Source organism: Mastomys coucha, unplaced genomic scaffold (genome assembly GCF_008632895.1).
Source record: "Mastomys coucha isolate ucsf_1 unplaced genomic scaffold, UCSF_Mcou_1 pScaffold6, whole genome shotgun sequence".
In the NCBI taxonomy this organism is placed as follows: Eukaryota; Metazoa; Chordata; class Mammalia; order Rodentia; family Muridae; genus Mastomys; species Mastomys coucha.
In genome coordinates this window covers 15,354,677-15,371,961 of record NW_022196912.1, presented here as the reverse complement: position 1 = coordinate 15,371,961, position 17,285 = coordinate 15,354,677, and the positions used below count along the sequence as shown (strand labels likewise).

At 41.7% G+C, this 17,285-nt stretch overlaps 1 protein-coding gene across 4 annotated transcripts in view; it reads left to right on the top strand.

The window, feature by feature from the left end:
• Positions 1-17,285, top strand: part of Qpct (glutaminyl-peptide cyclotransferase) — a 52,762-nt gene that overhangs the window by 23,930 nt on the left and 11,547 nt on the right. For all 4 annotated transcript variants that reach the window (XM_031356768.1, XM_031356766.1, XM_031356767.1 and 1 more), the window contains 2 exons: positions 6,693-6,839; positions 13,935-14,213. In XM_031356768.1, coding sequence (XP_031212628.1) covers positions 6,693-6,839; positions 13,935-14,213 — 426 coding nt within the window. The remainder of the gene's footprint in view (positions 1-6,692; positions 6,840-13,934; positions 14,214-17,285) is intronic.

Sequence of the window (17,285 nt, the reverse complement as noted above, 5' to 3'; positions counted from 1 at the left end):
GCCAGGTTGAGAAACGCTGTTTTAGTTGACTGTATGCTGTTTAGCATGCACTAGATATATGTTTTTCTGCAAGGACTTTCTGTGAATTGAAAGGCTTGCACAACTGAGTCAAGTTGCTGGGCTTTCAGGGTTTTTCACCAAGTAGGAAGTTTGACATTTCTGCGATTTCTCAGATCTGATCCAGAAAGAAGGGGGAAGGAGTGCTTTATTGAAGTGCACTTATGAAATCAACCATTTCTGTTGTCTAGCTCAAGAGGTTGAAGAGCTGATGAGTACTTGAAATTGCTTCTTCAGAAGCATCCACAGGTCTGTCCACTGCACTTACTATCAGCTATTAAGAGTTTTAGCCAGGTGGTGGTGGCACAGGTGGTGGCGCACGCCTTTAATCCCAGCACTTGGGAGGCAGAGGCAGGTGGATTTCTGAGTTCGAGGCCACCCTGGTCTACAGAGTGAGTTCCAGGGCAGCCAGGGCTATACAGAGAAAGCTTGTCTCCAAAAAAAAAAAAAAAAGAGTTTTAAACACCTCTCTTGACACCCAGCTTTCATACACAGTATCTTTTGCAGTTGGTGACTGCGATACTTAAATACTGAAGACTCTAGAACCACCTAGGAGACAACCCTAGTCTGTGGGAGACTGTCTAGATTGGGTTAAAAAAGTGGGAAGACATCCTCCACGTGGGTGGCTCCAGTGCATAGGCTAGAGTCCCAGACAGAATGACTGAAAGGCAAAAGAAACAAAGCCATCTCTCTCTGTATCCAGACTGGGACTGCGGTGTACTGCAAGCAGCTGCCTCAAGAGCCTGCGCACATTTACTTTGTATCAAGAACCTTCAAACTGAACCCTTCCTTTCTTAAACTGTGATTGTATGGCACTGTGCCACAGCAGTGTGGAAAGGAGCAAATATAGAGACCATGAAGGGTTATTTATTTCATTCTTGCTTTTCTTAAGACTTTTGAGATTTTCCAGGCTTCTGTAAAGCATGTATTCAAACATGACTTTGATTTCCTTTCACTGTGGACATGAAATGAACAACTCAGCCCATAGTGACCAGGTTGGCTCTGGAGTTGGAACAGTGGGCAATGAATAGAAAATGAGCCACTGATAAAATAGTTGTGCAAATAAGAATATTAATTCATTTATTTATGTGGTGTGCGTGGCAGGAGGAATATCAAAGGATATCTAGCTGGAGTCGGTTCTTTCCTACAATAGAGAATCTGGGGCTTGAACTCAGGTCATCAGGCTTCACAGCAAATACCTTTACCCACAGAGACATGTCGCTGGCCCCGAAACAGATTTTGACATGAAAGTTTACACCTTTCATCATTATTTAATCATGTCATCATTACTGCCCTGGGCCAATGAGCTTTGAATTGCGGGAAGCAGAAATTTAAAAATTGTGCAGAAATTTAAAAAGAGCCAAGTTGACATGCACAGAACTAGGATGTTCCCTTGCAACAAGCAACCACCTGGGACCAGGACATGTCTTGTCCCCTTGTACCAGGCAGCCACATGTCTCTTCTGGCGTTTAGACCTGCCTATGAATTCAGCTAGGTTAGTATTTATGAAGACGGGGATGTGACTTTTACTTCTTTACTATATAAACATGTTTATAGCCAAGATAGTTTTAGAAAAATACTTAGTTTGTTTATCTGCCCATTACTTGAAATTATCCAGTAGTTACCAGGCGCTCAATGTGAACCACATCCTTGTGACTCTGGAGAGAGACAGGTAAATGGGAAAGAGTCCTAGCTCTCCTGGAGCTCCTGATTTGTGTGAAATACAGATATTAAATAAGGCACCTGAGAATGGCCTTCAGGCTGATGCATGAAGAAGGCAGGTGTTTTGAAGGTGAAGAGCAAGGCAAACAGTTTGAAGGTCAGACTGCATTGCTGGCATGCCAAGACCCTAAGGAGCAGAACTTAAAACGACCAAAGTGTGATGAATGGGAGCCTGCAGCACACTCAGGGGCTTGCGAGGCAGTGGGAGAGCCACACAGGTGTTGGGGGAGGAACAGCCACACCCATCTCCCTTTCTGCTCCCATTGCTTCGGCTCCCACTTCACTTTTTTTCCCTTTAGATTCAGCTCTCTTGTTCAAATGCAGTTTAATATCTTACACGAGGACTTAGACATTGGAGGTACTAAGGAATTGAAAGGCTTCAATAATAAGTTTGTTTAGAAAATATATTTATCTGTTGCATAGGGCTACATAAGGCCATTTCCATGCAAGTGTGTAATTTACTTTAAGCATAGTGCTTTGCAAGTGTTCCTCCCAGACACACTCAGAGTCCCCTTTGCCCCCCAGTTTGGTTTCCACTCTCATGTCATGTCATCTTATGAGTTTATGTCTATGGTTTCTAGTCGAATCTGTTTTTCGCCAGTGAATGACATTTGAAAGAGATACACTTCTTAATGTGTGCACGCACATGTGTGTGTGTGTGTGTGTGTGTGTGTGTGTGTGTGCGCGCGCGCGCATGTACCATTGCACCTTTGTGGAGCTCCTTCCACCATGTGGGTTCAGGGGATTGAACTTAGGTTCCTAAGACCTGGCAGCAGCTGTCTGTACCCACTGAGTCATCTCCCTATCCCCTAGAAATATGCTTTAAAACATATTATTCTCAATAACAAAACCAAAGCCTTCATATATTCAGGCACGGTATCAATATTCAAGAATAAAGCAGAAGTGAGGAGATGAGGCAGAAGCATCAACACTGGGTTGGAAATCCTCCTGCCGGGATTCGTTTTATGCATTTACCTTTGGCTTTATACAGTTGGTTTTTACAGACCTCAGTTTTCATTGGTGAATATCAGGGGGTTGGACTAGATGATCTCTAAGTGATATATCCAGGTCTCACATTCGATACTACTTTACTGTATGATGGAGACAATTAGCAACTTGGATATCTACTAGGCAATCCGTAGGCATTGGCTCATTTAGTTCTAAGTACCTTTGGATGTGGGTGTTATCACCTCAGGTTTTCAGACAAGGAAATGGCTGTGAGTTACTTAAGGATAAGCTTAAGTAACTCACAGCCGGAGTTACAGCTAGTGCTGGGTGCTCAGTTGAAAGGATAGATCTGCTCCAATAGCCTGTGCTCTTTGCATGATAAACACTGGAGAGTGACATTGGGTCATCCGCAAGTGCAGAGTGATATAAGCAACAAGGCAGCCATGGTCACTATTTCTACAGTGTCTCATTAGCTTCATGGGTGGTTCATGTGTAGTGAATTACCTGCATGATTATTTTAATGTATCCAATTAACACTAATCCTGGAAGGAACCGTAGGATAGGCAGAGCTCTCTCAATTTCAGTTTTGCATTCCAAAGAACTCAATGTCCCTATGTCACTCTCCTCATTCTCATTAGGGAAGAACTGGTTTGGCCAATGATTCATTTCCCTTTGAGCAGGAGTGCCACATTCCCTTGGAGTGTCTGATAAACTTGTAGTGAATGGTTATTCGTCCTTTTGGGTGTCATAAGAAAAGTTCAGCATGTGTAAAGTCATATCCAGGATATACATTTGAACATTAGGTCTATTGAGCTTTTAAAGTTTTACTTTAACATATAAATGTACTCAAGAGTATTAAAACCTTAATAGAATATAAGATAAATACATTGATGAATTAAAAGAGTTCCTATTTAGCCAGTCTTACAGTTGTCAGACTCACATTGAGAGGGACACTATCCATCCGAGTCCACAACTGATAGAAATTGAGGGCTGGAAAGAAGGCTTAGTGTGTAAAAGTGCTTGCTGTACAAACATGAGAGGACATGAGTTTGAATCTTCAGAGTCCATGCAAGAGGGAGGAAAGGTTTATTTCAGCTTACACTTTCAGATGACAGTGCAACACTGAGGGGAGTCAGGGCAGGAACTTAAACAAAGTAGGAGCTGATGCAGAGGCCTTGGAGGGGGGCTGCTTACTGGCTCGCTCTCTGTGGCTTGCTGAGCCTGCTTTCTTATAGAATCTAAGACCACAGCAAAAGGGTGGCACCACCTATAATGGACTTGGCCCTTCTCCAGCAATTTCTAATTATGAAAATGCCCTACATGCTTGCCTATAGCCTGATTTTACGGAGGCATTTTCTCAGTTGGGGTTCGCTCCTCTCAGATTGCCACAGGCCAGCCAGTCCGGGCCTCCCTCAACCCGTAGGGGAACAGGGTCCTAGTTAGGTAGACAAGGTGTTGGTGAAGAAATGACAAACAGAAACAGACACAAGGGAGTGCTGTAGCTGAATGCAATTTGTACAAAATAGAAATCAGGCTTATACAGGATACAGAAAACAGGGCAAACTACAGAATTCACATAGGCAGGAGATGGCTACATCAAGGTCAGTAAAATCAAACAGCCAGGTGCAAGGCGGAGGAGCAGTGGTGTCTTTCTTCTTGGGCTAGGTTGTCCTGGCAGCCCCAAGATAAACCCTCAGGTTCTGTCTGAGGCAAGTAGCTGAAGGTCGTATTTTAGCATTCCTTGGCTGTAACATAAATAATTAGTGATGGAAGCCCTACAACTTCTAACTTCTCACTGGCAGTAAAACAGTTTTTCTTTCTGTGTGAGACTTCTCTGATAACAAGTGCCTAACTGCTATCTCTAACTCTTGAGACACCCTGTCTGGTAAGACAGCTTCTTAGTAAAAATTCCCAGCTAATTACAGCTAGGAAATCTGTTAGGATTATTGAAGCACTGTGAAGGCCAGGAAATAATGTTCAATCTCAGTGTTAGCTATAATGAGATATTTCTTAGGGCACCTTTATGCCTGAATAAAGAAAGCACAGAGATCTCTCCACAGACTTAGCAGAGATCAATCAGGAACACCTCTGAGTTAGGAGATGTCAGCGACTGGGCTACCTCAGGAGACTGACTCCCTCTGGAGTCGGAATGCCTCTTGTCCATGATCAGGTTTTGACCCTGATACTGTAGACCTACTGGGGTAACCAAGTGCATGCAGCATCAGATGACTGAAGCTTGTATCAAGTTGACATGAAATTAGCCAGCACATGTGGATGTGTATTCTGTCTGCATGTACACCTGTACCATGTGTGTGCCTGATGCTTCCAGTAACCAGAAGAGGGCACTGGATTCCTCCAGGACTGAAGGTTTAGATGGTTATAAGCCACCAGATAGGTGCTGGGAATTAAAACCTTGTCTTGTTTAAGAGTAGTCAGTTCTCTTCTCTTCAGCCCCAAGGAATGTAATTTAAAAATTCTAGTATCTACATTAAGAGGTTAAAGGTAAAATTATTATTATTATTATTATTAATATTATTAATATTATTATTTTATTATTATTACTTTTGTTTTTTTTGAGATAGAGTTTCTCTTTGTAGCGCTGGCTGTCCTGGAAATCACTCTGTAGACCAGCCTGGCCTCGAACTCAGAAATCCACCTGCCTCTGCCTCCCAAGTGCTGGGATTAAAGGCATGCACCACCACCCCCCAGCAGGTAAAATTATTTTTAACAAGTATTTCACTTATAGCATAGTAAAAATTGTTTCATCACATACCCAGAGAAATGTGAATGACATAATTTCTTCTTTTTATAAACATGTTATAAAAAGTGGTATATTTCTAGGTGTGGTGGCGCACACATGTAATCCCAGAGTTTTGTAATTGGAGGTCAGCCTGGTCTACATAATGCACTCCAGATCAGCCAAGGACACACAGTGGGACACTATCTCAAAAACAAAAACAAGAGCAAAAAAAAAAAAAAATCCTCACCCCCCCAAACCTGGTGTATATATTGCAGTTGAAACACACCTCAATTTTCTTGCTACTTTTCAAGTCTTAATAGTCACAAATAGCGCATAGCCTCCTGTATTGGGCAATATAGATCTAGAACAACTCTATTTACTGGGTTCTTCCTGGGGAGTGAGGAATGAAGAGAACTGGCTGATGTCATGGCATCTACAGATGGCAGCTGGAGGTCTTGCTCTGGCCTCCCTGCCTCCCTGAAGTACCTCACTGCCCCTTACAAAGCAGCCCTACTGACAGTGCATTTCTTTGCTGTCTTCAGCTTTTTAAGTATTAAATTTTCTTCAGATAGTAGTCTCCAAATTGTTATTTTTTCTTGTTCTTGTTGTTATGTTGGTGTTTTGATGTAGGGTTCCTCTGTGTAGTCCAGGCTGGCATTGAACTTGTAATCTTCATACCTCTGACTCCTTAGTGTTGGTACTCTGTATGGTTGCTATTGATGTTTTAAATTACAAGTGTGTGTGTGTGTGTGTGTGTGTGTGTGTGTGTGTGTGTGTGCGCGCGCGCGTGCACCATGGTATATGTGTGGAGGTCAGAGGACAATTTGCTGGAGTCAGTTTTCTTCTTACACGATGTGGGTCCCAAAGATAGAACTCAGCTCTCTAAGCTTGTTGGCAAGTGCTTTTCCACTGAGCCATTTCACCAGCCCATAACTGTTATTTTTAAACCTCAGTTTTACAAAGCAGTTATTCAGAAAAGTCATCTGAAGTTACACTAGTTGTGAGTGTGACTTACCATGAAAGCATACTTTCAATTTTGTTTTTGAAACAAGCTGCCAAAAATCTAGACATGTCAAGGGGACAATTTTACAGTTGAGCCCTTTACCTCATATGACATAAACCTTACTCCTTTATTTTGAAGTTTTTAAAGCTGCTAATCGTGAATGTACCATGCTAAGTCTTAAATGCATGCAATTGGAGCTAAGTACCTTTTTTCTGATCACAGAACCACCACCAACCAGCACATTTGAATTCTTCATCTCTTCACCAAGTTGCAGAAGGCACCAGCATTTCTGAAATGTGGCAAAATGACTTGAGACCACTGCTGATAGAACGGTATCCCGGATCTCCCGGAAGCTATTCTGCTCGCCAGGTGAGAAAGAACAGAGTGTACACCTAAAGGTTTTAAATACTTTACTTTCCCGTGAGGGATAAGATGGTGGCTTAAGTTCTGAGTCGTGTATAACATTATCTCATTACTCACTATCAAAGGTAACTAAGAAAGGCATACACCTGAGAGTAGGTGTCTATTCTGAATTGAGTGCTACACAGTTACTGAACATCAGTTTATGTGTGACATCATCGTCTTGGCCATAGCAGCAATAATTCAGGATACTAAGGCACTGCTCTTGGTCACTTCAAGGATATATTCCTAGCTTACTCACAATTTTTTGTGGACCCTAGAATCCAAACTTCAACAGCTTTTCTCAGTACTTGCTTAGCAGTTCCAGGGCAAGAGTGAGCCACTGAGCTGCTGTTAGCCTTTTTTCTCTTGAGGGAAGTTGTTTCCTTGGCTGAGGCCAATGATTAGCTTCTGTCCACAGTTGAACTTCTCAAACATTTACTTTGACCCACAGTAAAAACATGGTGTATTTTACAGACAAGGATGTTTAATAATATATTTAGCTGCAATGAAAGTTTTTGGAAAACTGCTCATTGTTATTACCTGTAATTTACTTAGATATTGTAAATTCTATTTTACTTCTAAGTTCATTGATTTTTATCACTGCTGTTGAGGACAGTGATGTAGAGAGAATAAACTATGAGCTGAGCTAGACTTTGAATTTCTCCTTGCCAATCTTCCTGAGCAACACAAAATCCTACCTCTCAATGTCTGCTTTTTCCAAACTAATCTCATCCAGGGGACAGCTTGGGAAGAAATGGGACTGGCCTCTCAAAGCCGCTTACTAAACAGTCTACTTGCTCGATTTCTTAGACAAAAACCTTGGCAACTACTGCTGTGTCTATCGAGACCTGCTTCATCTACCCAGCTCATAGCTCTTCTTTTTCTACTGTGTAGCTTCTGCCCCCCAAGTGTACCCTTGACAGACGTGTGTGTTGGCTTTCTTAGCCCCCTTCTTCCCATCTGAACAGCTCCTCAGATTAGGCCTGATGTGGTGAGTTTAGCTAACCACTCTGTGCTCCCAACAAGTCACACAAGTGCACCCGCCCAAGAGCTATCTGGATTCGCAAATGAAAGATACACACACACACACACACACACACACACACACACACACACACACCACACACACCACACACACACACACCAGCTAATTTTAAATGCCTTGACTAGCTCACTGGCTGGGCATTTCTAATTCTTCCCGCTGCTAGCAAACACTCCCTTCCTGCACTCCTGAGTTAACAACTTTTACAATCTATATTTCATCTCTGCTACCCAACACAATTGAGGAAGTGGCCCATGTGGCCACTTTCCCTGATTATCACATGTCAGTGGGTCTTTGGGTCTGGTCTTTCAGAAGAAAGCCCATCATGGCAATCTCTGCCTTTTCCTCTCTCCCAGTCCCTAGTCTGGGCAAATCTAAAGGTCTGGTCTCAGTCTACTTGCCCAGCCATTGGCTGGTGGCTCTTTACTGATTGATCAAAAACCAGCTGGGGACAAGGACCTTCAGCATTTGGACATTTCTGATTTGAGGGGCCAGATTAATTTCAAAGCATTATAGCCAATCCCCAACAAAGCTGTAACAGAGTTGGTTATTTTAGCCTTCAGAAACATTGAGGAATGCTGCTGCTGCTGCTGCTGCTGCTGCTGCTGATGATGATGATGATGAGGAGGAGGAGGAGGAGGAGGAAGTGAAAAAGAAGGAGGAAGGGGAGGAGGGGGAGGAAGAAGAGAGGGAAGAAGATGATGATAGCCCAATTCTTTCCTATTTCCCTTCCTTCTTTTCTTTCTTTTTATTCATATTATTTTTTGATACACAGTATCAATCTACAATCCTGGCTGGCCTAGAACTTACCATGTAGCCCAGCTGGTCTTAAACTTGAGATACTCCTTCTATCTGATTCTCTTAGGATGTAGGATTGCAGTTGTAAACTACCATGCCTGGATGGATGATGACCAACTTTCAAACAGCACATAATAGCACATCTAGTTTCCACAACAATGCTACATTCCTATCCCAATATACTTATTTAAAAAGATCTGAGGCTTAGTTATCTGAATTAATTTATTTGCAGTTATGTGTGTCATAGCAATTTGAACTCAGATATACTTGATTTTTCTAATCACTAGAGATTTGGGAGAAATTAGATCAATGATAAATGAACCCAATAGCTTCAGCTTTGGGTCTTCCCATGGCACACTGGAGAGTGAGGTACACATTATTTATCTCACAGTTTTCTCAAGGCCTCATGTCCTAAGAATTTTCTTGAAAATGTCAGAATGTTTGCTTCTCAAAGCCCTTAGCTCACCTGGAAACAATCCGGGTCTATGATACTCCCTTGATCTAACCTTTCTCATTTTCTCACTCTGTTGGCTCAGAAGGCTATCTATATGCAGATACACAAATGCCTACTTGAGGCCCAAGTTCCTTATGCCTAGAATGCCATACACACAGTGAACATTGTTGAAGCTTTGTCTTCTGTGGATATACAGCATAAACAGTATGCATAGGCATTGTTAGGATTTAAAAGACATACATTCAGGGGCTGGAGAGATGGCTCAGCAGTTAAGAGAGCATATTGCTCTTGCAGAGGACCACAGCATGGTTCCTAGCACCCATACTGAGTGGTTCACAACTGCTTGTAACTCCAGCTGTAGGGAAACTCAACATCTCTGACCTTGCATGCACACACTCATATGTGCCTCGCAGGCACATGCATACACAAAGTAAAAAATTAAAACTGTTTGAAGATAAATATCCATATAATGACCAAATCTACAATAGCATTGACCACTGTCTTGAAGGGGTAGAAGCAAAGGAGAAATGTATTGACAGTATTTTAGAATGTGTTAGGCACTATGCACTGCCTGTGTGTGGTCTGACTGATGTGGTAGTAGATGATTACAGGATGATCATATTAGACATTTTACTTAATCCTGGCCCTTATGGGAGAGCTGGCTCTGCCCCTTCCCAGCCACCTTTGGCTCTCCTCAGTTGATCTTCTGGGGAGGGATACAGGCAGAGAAAGACTCATTCTCCCCTGGGGTGCTGGCCACTAGGAATTTGATCATATCCCAGTAATTATATGGGTAAGGTAAAATTGACGTGCTTTTCCCTCTTTCTGATGGAGGGACAGCTGAGAAGGGGGTTGGGCATGGGAAGACTGGGAGGCGAGTTTTATCTGGGTGCAAAATGTGAGATTTCCAAATAATCAATTAAAAAAATAAATAATAGGGGGCTGGAGAGATGGCTCAGCGGGTAAGAGCACTGACTGCTCTTCCGAAGGTCCTGAGTTCAAATCCCAGCAACCACGTGGTGGCTCACAACCATCCTTAATGAGATCTGATGCCCTCCTCTGGGGTGTCTGAAGACAGCTACAGTGTACTTACATATAATAAATAAGTAGATCAATCAATAAAAAAATAAATAAATAATACAAAAGAAATTTTACCTAAGAGATCCAGTCTTATTATTTTTAATAAGAAAATCGCTATCACTAATCTATAACAACATCCCTTAAGTTGTGGAAGACAAAAGGCTTCTTCATTTGAAAATGGAAAAGAGACAATTATTATGAAGGGACCATACGAAGGGTCTTATATTGAGTAGGATCACAGCCTTTTATTCAGAGTCAAATTTAAGCAGTGCCAATAACAGAAATTGTTCCCCTTAGGCCTCTTGGGAACCAGGTCAGGTACTTGGTAGTTGATAGAGGCACACAATTATGGCTTAAGACTCTCAGCTTTAGAACCCTGAGCACTTGATGCAAAGTCAGTGTATGGGTCGACTCTTGCAGTCACAGGATAGATGCACATCTCTATAAGTTCTTTTGGAGAGAAAGTGTTTCAGAGAGTTGTGTCTTAAAATTTGCACTTATGACCTTTGATCAACAAGGCCCAAACTGACTATTGAATTTAAATTTTAATCTAGAAATATAACTTATTTATAAAAAATAAATTGAAAGCATTAAATTGTGGGCATCTCAGTGATTTCTAGTGTAGACATAGAAAGTAAATTGAGTCACAAGGGTGGCAAATTTTCATGAGGGACAATCAAGATCCTTTTCTAAAAGAGACAAGCTAGAGAAATCAGGGATGCACAGAGTGTGGAAAGTCAAAACTGAATTTCAGTGAAATGTATGTAGGTATGTTGATTACTGGTGCACAATCACCGATGGAGAACCCTGTGTGTGGGATCTCCAGCTTGGATCCCCACGGTAGTGTATAGAGGACAGCCTAGAAAACTGTTAACTGGAAGTCCAAAGTGGTAGGTCAGGACCCTCACAAAAGTACATTTGCAGATTCGGTGCAAATGCTGGAGAGTCTACTTCCTCAGAACAATCCTGATCTGCTGCTGATAGCACAATTTCTCAGATACTCAAAATTCCATCACACCCAGGACCATATACTAATGTTACCCCAGAATAGCTTCCTCTACTGTCTCACCCAGAATCAGAATGCCAAATGGTAGTCTTTCCACCCCGATTCCTCATCATTCCTGGAGGGCCCAGCCTTTGATCCCTCTAAGTCAAGTGTGAACTGCTGTTTAGACCTTAGGAATATTGTTTTTTGTTATTTGTTTTTTGTTTTTTGTTTTTTTGTTTTTTTCAAGACAGGGTTTCTCTGTATAGCCCTGGCTGTCCTGGAACTCACTCTGTAGACCAGGCTGGCCTCGAACTCAGAAATCCACCTGCCTCTGCCTCCCAAGTGCTGGGATTAAAGGCATGCGCCACCACTGCCCGGCAGGAATATTGTTGATAAAAGCAGGGGTTTAGGGAACCTCCTTCAGAGACTTCTGGTGGAGACTTGGAAACTAAATAAATCTGAAAGCTGAAGGATACTCATTGGTGTAATGAGTATTGGTGTCCTAATTTCATCCTGGTTACAAAGATAAATGAAAATATTTTGCATACAAAAAATTACTTCAGTGACAGCTATTTGGGGCTCTTGCTGATTTCTTTCGTGGAAGTCAGTATGCATAGACATGTTAGGAGTCCTTGCCCAGGGTGGGGGAATTGAGTTGAGAAATGAGGTTCTGGGTGAAGCTTCTGAACAATGCTAACAGATAACCTTTAACAGATCCTTTAAAATTCCAATGCATCTCCCAGGCTACTATCAGTGTTAAGAAGCCATTTTATGGAGTAGTTTGTCATCTGGACACCAGATGTGCTGGAGTTAAGCAAAGTCTAGGGATAATTCATTTTTATCTTCAGAAAAACTCATCGTAGATGCACAGTGATCTCTCTCTAGTGAAACAACGAATGTTCTGTATCATGTGATTTTATTTATCCTCATTACATTAATACATTTTCTGCTATAGTCAGTTCAAGTTCCCTGTGATAGACTACTGTGAACAAGAGCCGAGTATAGGACTTGTGGGGGAAATAACAAAGTAAGGGAGATATGAATGTTGATTGTGAAAGGCTATAAGCATTTCTTTTGATGAATGGAAAAAGACAGCATGTCTATGGAGTAGCATCTGAAAAGCAAGGTAAATGATGCAGAGCACTGTTTGGGTTAAAGTCTATCAGCTGCACACACCAAAGGGATTTGTCTATTTGGCTTTTTCAAGATCGATGGTGTGCTGCAGAGCCTCCACCCCCCTCTGTTTAAGTTCCCCTCTCCTTGGAAGCCTCCTGCTGGAGTTTGTGCAAAGCTCTTTGTACATGTGTGTCATGTTACATCAGCAGGCTGTAGGCCACACAAGACTTGGCCAGAATAGAAAATCCTGTATTTCTTTGGGAGGAAAAAACCCTCCCGTTTGTTTCCAGCTATTGTGAGTTATTTGTTCATTTATCTCAAGGTTCCTCCTGTCTAGATGTTTATTGTGGGACAAACTGTCAGTGATTATAATGGCTTATTTGTGGTCTGAGGTTTAGGAATGTGTTTTAATAAGGCACCTTACAAAGATGGATACAACACTGGAGGCAAAGAAAGAAATAGAGTGAGAAACAAGTCCAAGAAAAAATAAGGACAGACAAAGAGCAGAGGGAGACAGCAGTGAGCTCATTCTAAACTTCTCACATCATCCATTTTACATCCTTAAGGAAGACACTTTCAGTGTCTGGCATGGTGGTCCTTCCTTACTTCCTGATTCCTGCCACTGTCACCATGCTGCCCAGAAGCTCAAAGTGGCCTTGAGGCAGTGCTGAGAGGTTCCTCTGGGCTACAGATCTGGACTTACCTTGGATATAGAAAGAAAGCTGGGATTAGAGTTGCTTATTGATTCTTACAGTAGGTAGGGTCTGACCTTAAAGCCATCTATCTGTTGCCATGGAAACTTTCCCTACAGCCCTCAGCAGGTGAGTGCCTTTATGTTCCCCTAGTGTTCACTACTCATGAAGCATTTCAGGGCTTGGAGCACATTCTGTGCATTCGGCACATGTGCACATACACCCATAGCTGCCATTTGTAATTCTTCGAAAGCTTAGAGTGGAGTTTTATGGATCCGATATGCTTAATTTCTCAAACAGAGCATCTCAGCGTCTTACAAATGTTAAAAGTAGTCTTTAGGAGTGCTGAGCTGGATTTGCTCCCTGAGTTGTAGATGTGCCATGACAGATTGTTAAGTGGACAATGAAAGGGTAGCATATTATGTAAGTAGGCTGCTTTTCCTCCAAAAGAACACACTCTTCTCTCCAATTTTCGTGCTTGCATGTTGGTGAGGTCTGCGCAATCAGAGGGAAGTATGTAGAAAGATCCACAGCAGATTGCTAGTTTTGGTAAATATTGACAACTGAATGGGATGGATAAGTAGGTAAAAGGTTAGGAGTGAGGGAGACTAGCCTCTTCTTTCAATGAGAAACTGCTATTAACCAAAATAACAACTAGTAGTAATGTTATTACTATCAGTAAACATGCAAGGCATGTATGCCATTAATCCTAGTGCTTGGAATGATGAGGAAGGAGGATTACCATAAATTCAGTGCTAGCCTAGGGCCTGATCATATCCCTGTTTTTTTAGTCCAGCCTGGGCTGGCTGTTGTTCCAACAGCAACAAAAGAAGGCATCACATACAAGGTGTAGAAACACAGCTAACCAATGAAAACTGTTTGTTTTGCTCAGCACATCATGCAGCGAATTCAGAGACTTCAGGCTGAATGGGTCGTGGAAGTGGACACCTTCCTGAGTAGGACGCCTTATGGATATCGGTCCTTCTCAAATATCATCAGTACTCTTAATCCGGAAGCAAAACGACACCTGGTCCTCGCCTGCCACTATGACTCCAAATATTTCCCTCAGTGGGACAGCAGAGTATTTGTGGGAGCCACTGATTCAGCTGTGCCCTGTGCAATGATGTTGGAACTTGCTCGTGCCTTAGACAAGAAACTCCAGTCCTTGAAGGTATCTACTTTCTTCTTATTGACTCCTAGGATAAAACAATAAACAAATAAACAAACAAACAAATTCCATGCATTTGAGAATCCTTGAAGTGGAGAGGCCATTTGGAAATCAAAACTTTGGGGTACATTTTAAAATAATTTGTTGAAAAATATGAAATGAAAGAAGTATTATTTGGAAGAGCACATGATTTGAAGTGTCTACCATGGGCAATAATTCACAGAGAGATGATAGTGGGTTCATTAATTGATATATATTCAGACTTGAATATATATTAAATTGAGTATAACATTTTTTTCAAATAATGAAATAAGAGATCTGGTGCTGGCTTAAGTGTGTGGATTATGTTTTCTATTGAGTCATGCTTACTTCTTGTTTACACAGCTGAGAAACATCATCACCTCCTGCTGGGAGAGAGGGGGCTCTGGAGTTTTGGGGGGCTTTATGGGAGATCTCCAGTGTGGGGGTCATCATACCAAGATGAGAAGCACATGGCAGAAGTGTGTTATGGTTGTATCTGTGAATAAGGACTCAGTTTTACACAGCATAGGAGAGCTTTTTATTTGTTATACCTGCAGCTCAGAATGCTTTTGGGCCTTCCAGGTTTGATTTCTGTCTTTGTGTTTTTAAGAGTACACAGAATTGGGGTAGGGGAGTGGGAAAGAAGTGCTAACCTAGATGAGGACGATTTATTCTTTACTGCTCATAACCAAGTAAACATGACAAAGCCAATACAAAAACTTGGTTCACAGGCAACAAATGCTTCCCCACTACCCAGGGCTTTAGTTTTTGATACAATGAGGGTAAAGAAATGAAGGGTTTATCTTGTAATGGAAGTAATAGAGATATTTGGTTCTGTTTTTGCTGGAAATGCTGAACTTGAAGAAAGCAAGGATTGTTTATACCCTTTTAATATCCTTTTCACAGCTGTTTTGTTTTTCTGAGCCTTCTGTAACGCCTTTGTCCCAGGCCCTGCCCTGCTTTGAACTGGTAACCATTCCTGAGGGAATTCATAAGTGGGCATGCCATTTTGGTTCTTTATACTTACATGCCTTACAGAAAGACATGGAATGGTCAATGTGAGACTTTAAGATATATTTCTGCTTGTCACACATAAATTTACTTCTCCAAATAAGACAGCATAGCCATGGAGCAAGAGGGTGGAGCTAGACTGCTTGGTACCAAAGCATTCTGTGCATGCCCAAAGCAAAGAGAGGCCTTCTGACCAAGCCCAGCCAGAGACCTTTTGTCCATGCCCAAGGTAGAGACAATAAGAGGTAGTTTTCATTTCCTTCAAGCATAAGGCCTCACAGGTCTCACTGGAAAGTCAACAGCCAGGTGACACCTAAAGGTAGTGAAATGACTTTCATTCATTGTGTTCTCAGCATTAATTTACTTGGACTCTTGTGAATACTGATTCAAAGTCCCTTGAGGCAAGCTGTTCTTTTGTTTCTTTTTATAACTGGCAGGAAAATAATCATGGTCTGCAACTTCTACTAACTTTATACCTGGACACCAGGAGAACCTTTACGGCCTGATAGTTTTAGTATTTTTCTTTTCAGTAATTGGGTTGAAGCCAAGGCCTCCTGCATGTAGGTAAATGTTGTATCACTGTCCTACAACCCCAGCCCTATGTGTGTTTGTGTGTGTGTGTGTGTGTGTGTTTGTGTGTGTGTGTGTATCTAAATAAGTTGCCCAGGCTGGTCTGTCTCTCTTGGTAGTCTAATAAAGCTTTGAACTTACAATCTTCCTTTAGCCTTCTGAGTAGCTGGGATTACGAGAATGTGCCATCAACATGGCTTTGAAGGCTTGGGTGATGATATTATGAAGGCTCAGCTATTATGGAATCCAAAGCATCAAATTTCCTAATCTATTCAGGAGGCATTCAAGGCTAGACTGATTTATATCAGAGTTCCAAGCCAGCCAGGGATACAAAACAAAACAATCCACAAAGAAACAAACTTCTCAAACCTTTATTTTCTCTTTTATCTGGTACCACTCTAAAGCAACAGGGAAATTTTGTCTTTGAATTTGAAGAAACTAGGGGACACATGTTAGTGGGAAACACAATATGGAGACAAGTGGATGTCACAGCAGAGTGGAGAGAAACCACACACCTTGGTTAAATGGGAATGCTTCAGAAGGTACCAGATAGTCTCCTGACAAAATCCTAAGGGGAGGTAGTTAGAGGATTGGCACATTAGGAAGGCAGAAGTAAGGCGGTGTGTGTGTGTGTGAGTGTGTGTGTGTGTGTGTGTGTGTGTGTGTGAATGAGAATCATATGGATGTATAGATTCTGAATCCATGCCAGGCAGGGAGGTGAGCATTCTGCTGGCTCTCAGTAACTTTCTAAAGAAACTAAACGGAGGATATTTTGGACTTGGGAGGACAAGCTGTAAAGAAGGGTTGTAATGAGGAACCCTAAGGGATCAAAGACATTAGTAAATATCATGTTGGAGAGTGAGGTCTTCAGGCTTTCTTTCACTGAGGCAAGCTGTTCTTTTGTTTCTTTTTATAACTGGCAGGAAAATAATCATGGTCTGCAACTTCTACTAACTTTATACCTGGACACCAGGAGAACCTTTGAGTCTGATAGTTTTAGTATTTTTCTTTTCCGTAATTGGGTACAGGACTGGAGAATCTGTCTCCAGAGAATGCAGATGCCACAGGCAAGAATGCCAAGGGAGACATTTGGCAATCTTAAATGAGAACACTGAATAGACACCAGATTGCTCTAAAGTGACTACAGTAGAGCCAACCAATTTGTGTCTCCAGTGAACATTTTAGTACCTTGTTCTTCAGTACAAACAAACACCAGGCATGGTCAGACATTGGAGAACAGTTTCCACTGTGGAAGAAAGCAAGAAAAACTAATTATGTGAATTGAAACATGAAGTAGGAGGGATAGGGTAGATACTGCAAGGGACAGCAGAAGATAGCTGGATGCTGTTTAAAAATCCTTAGAGATAAGAGGATTTATATTCATAAAATAAAACAGTCTTCAATCACAGAGTGATCACATCATAGTGAAGAGCTCTTGAAAATTTGAAATTAAAAGTACTATTTTCAAGATAG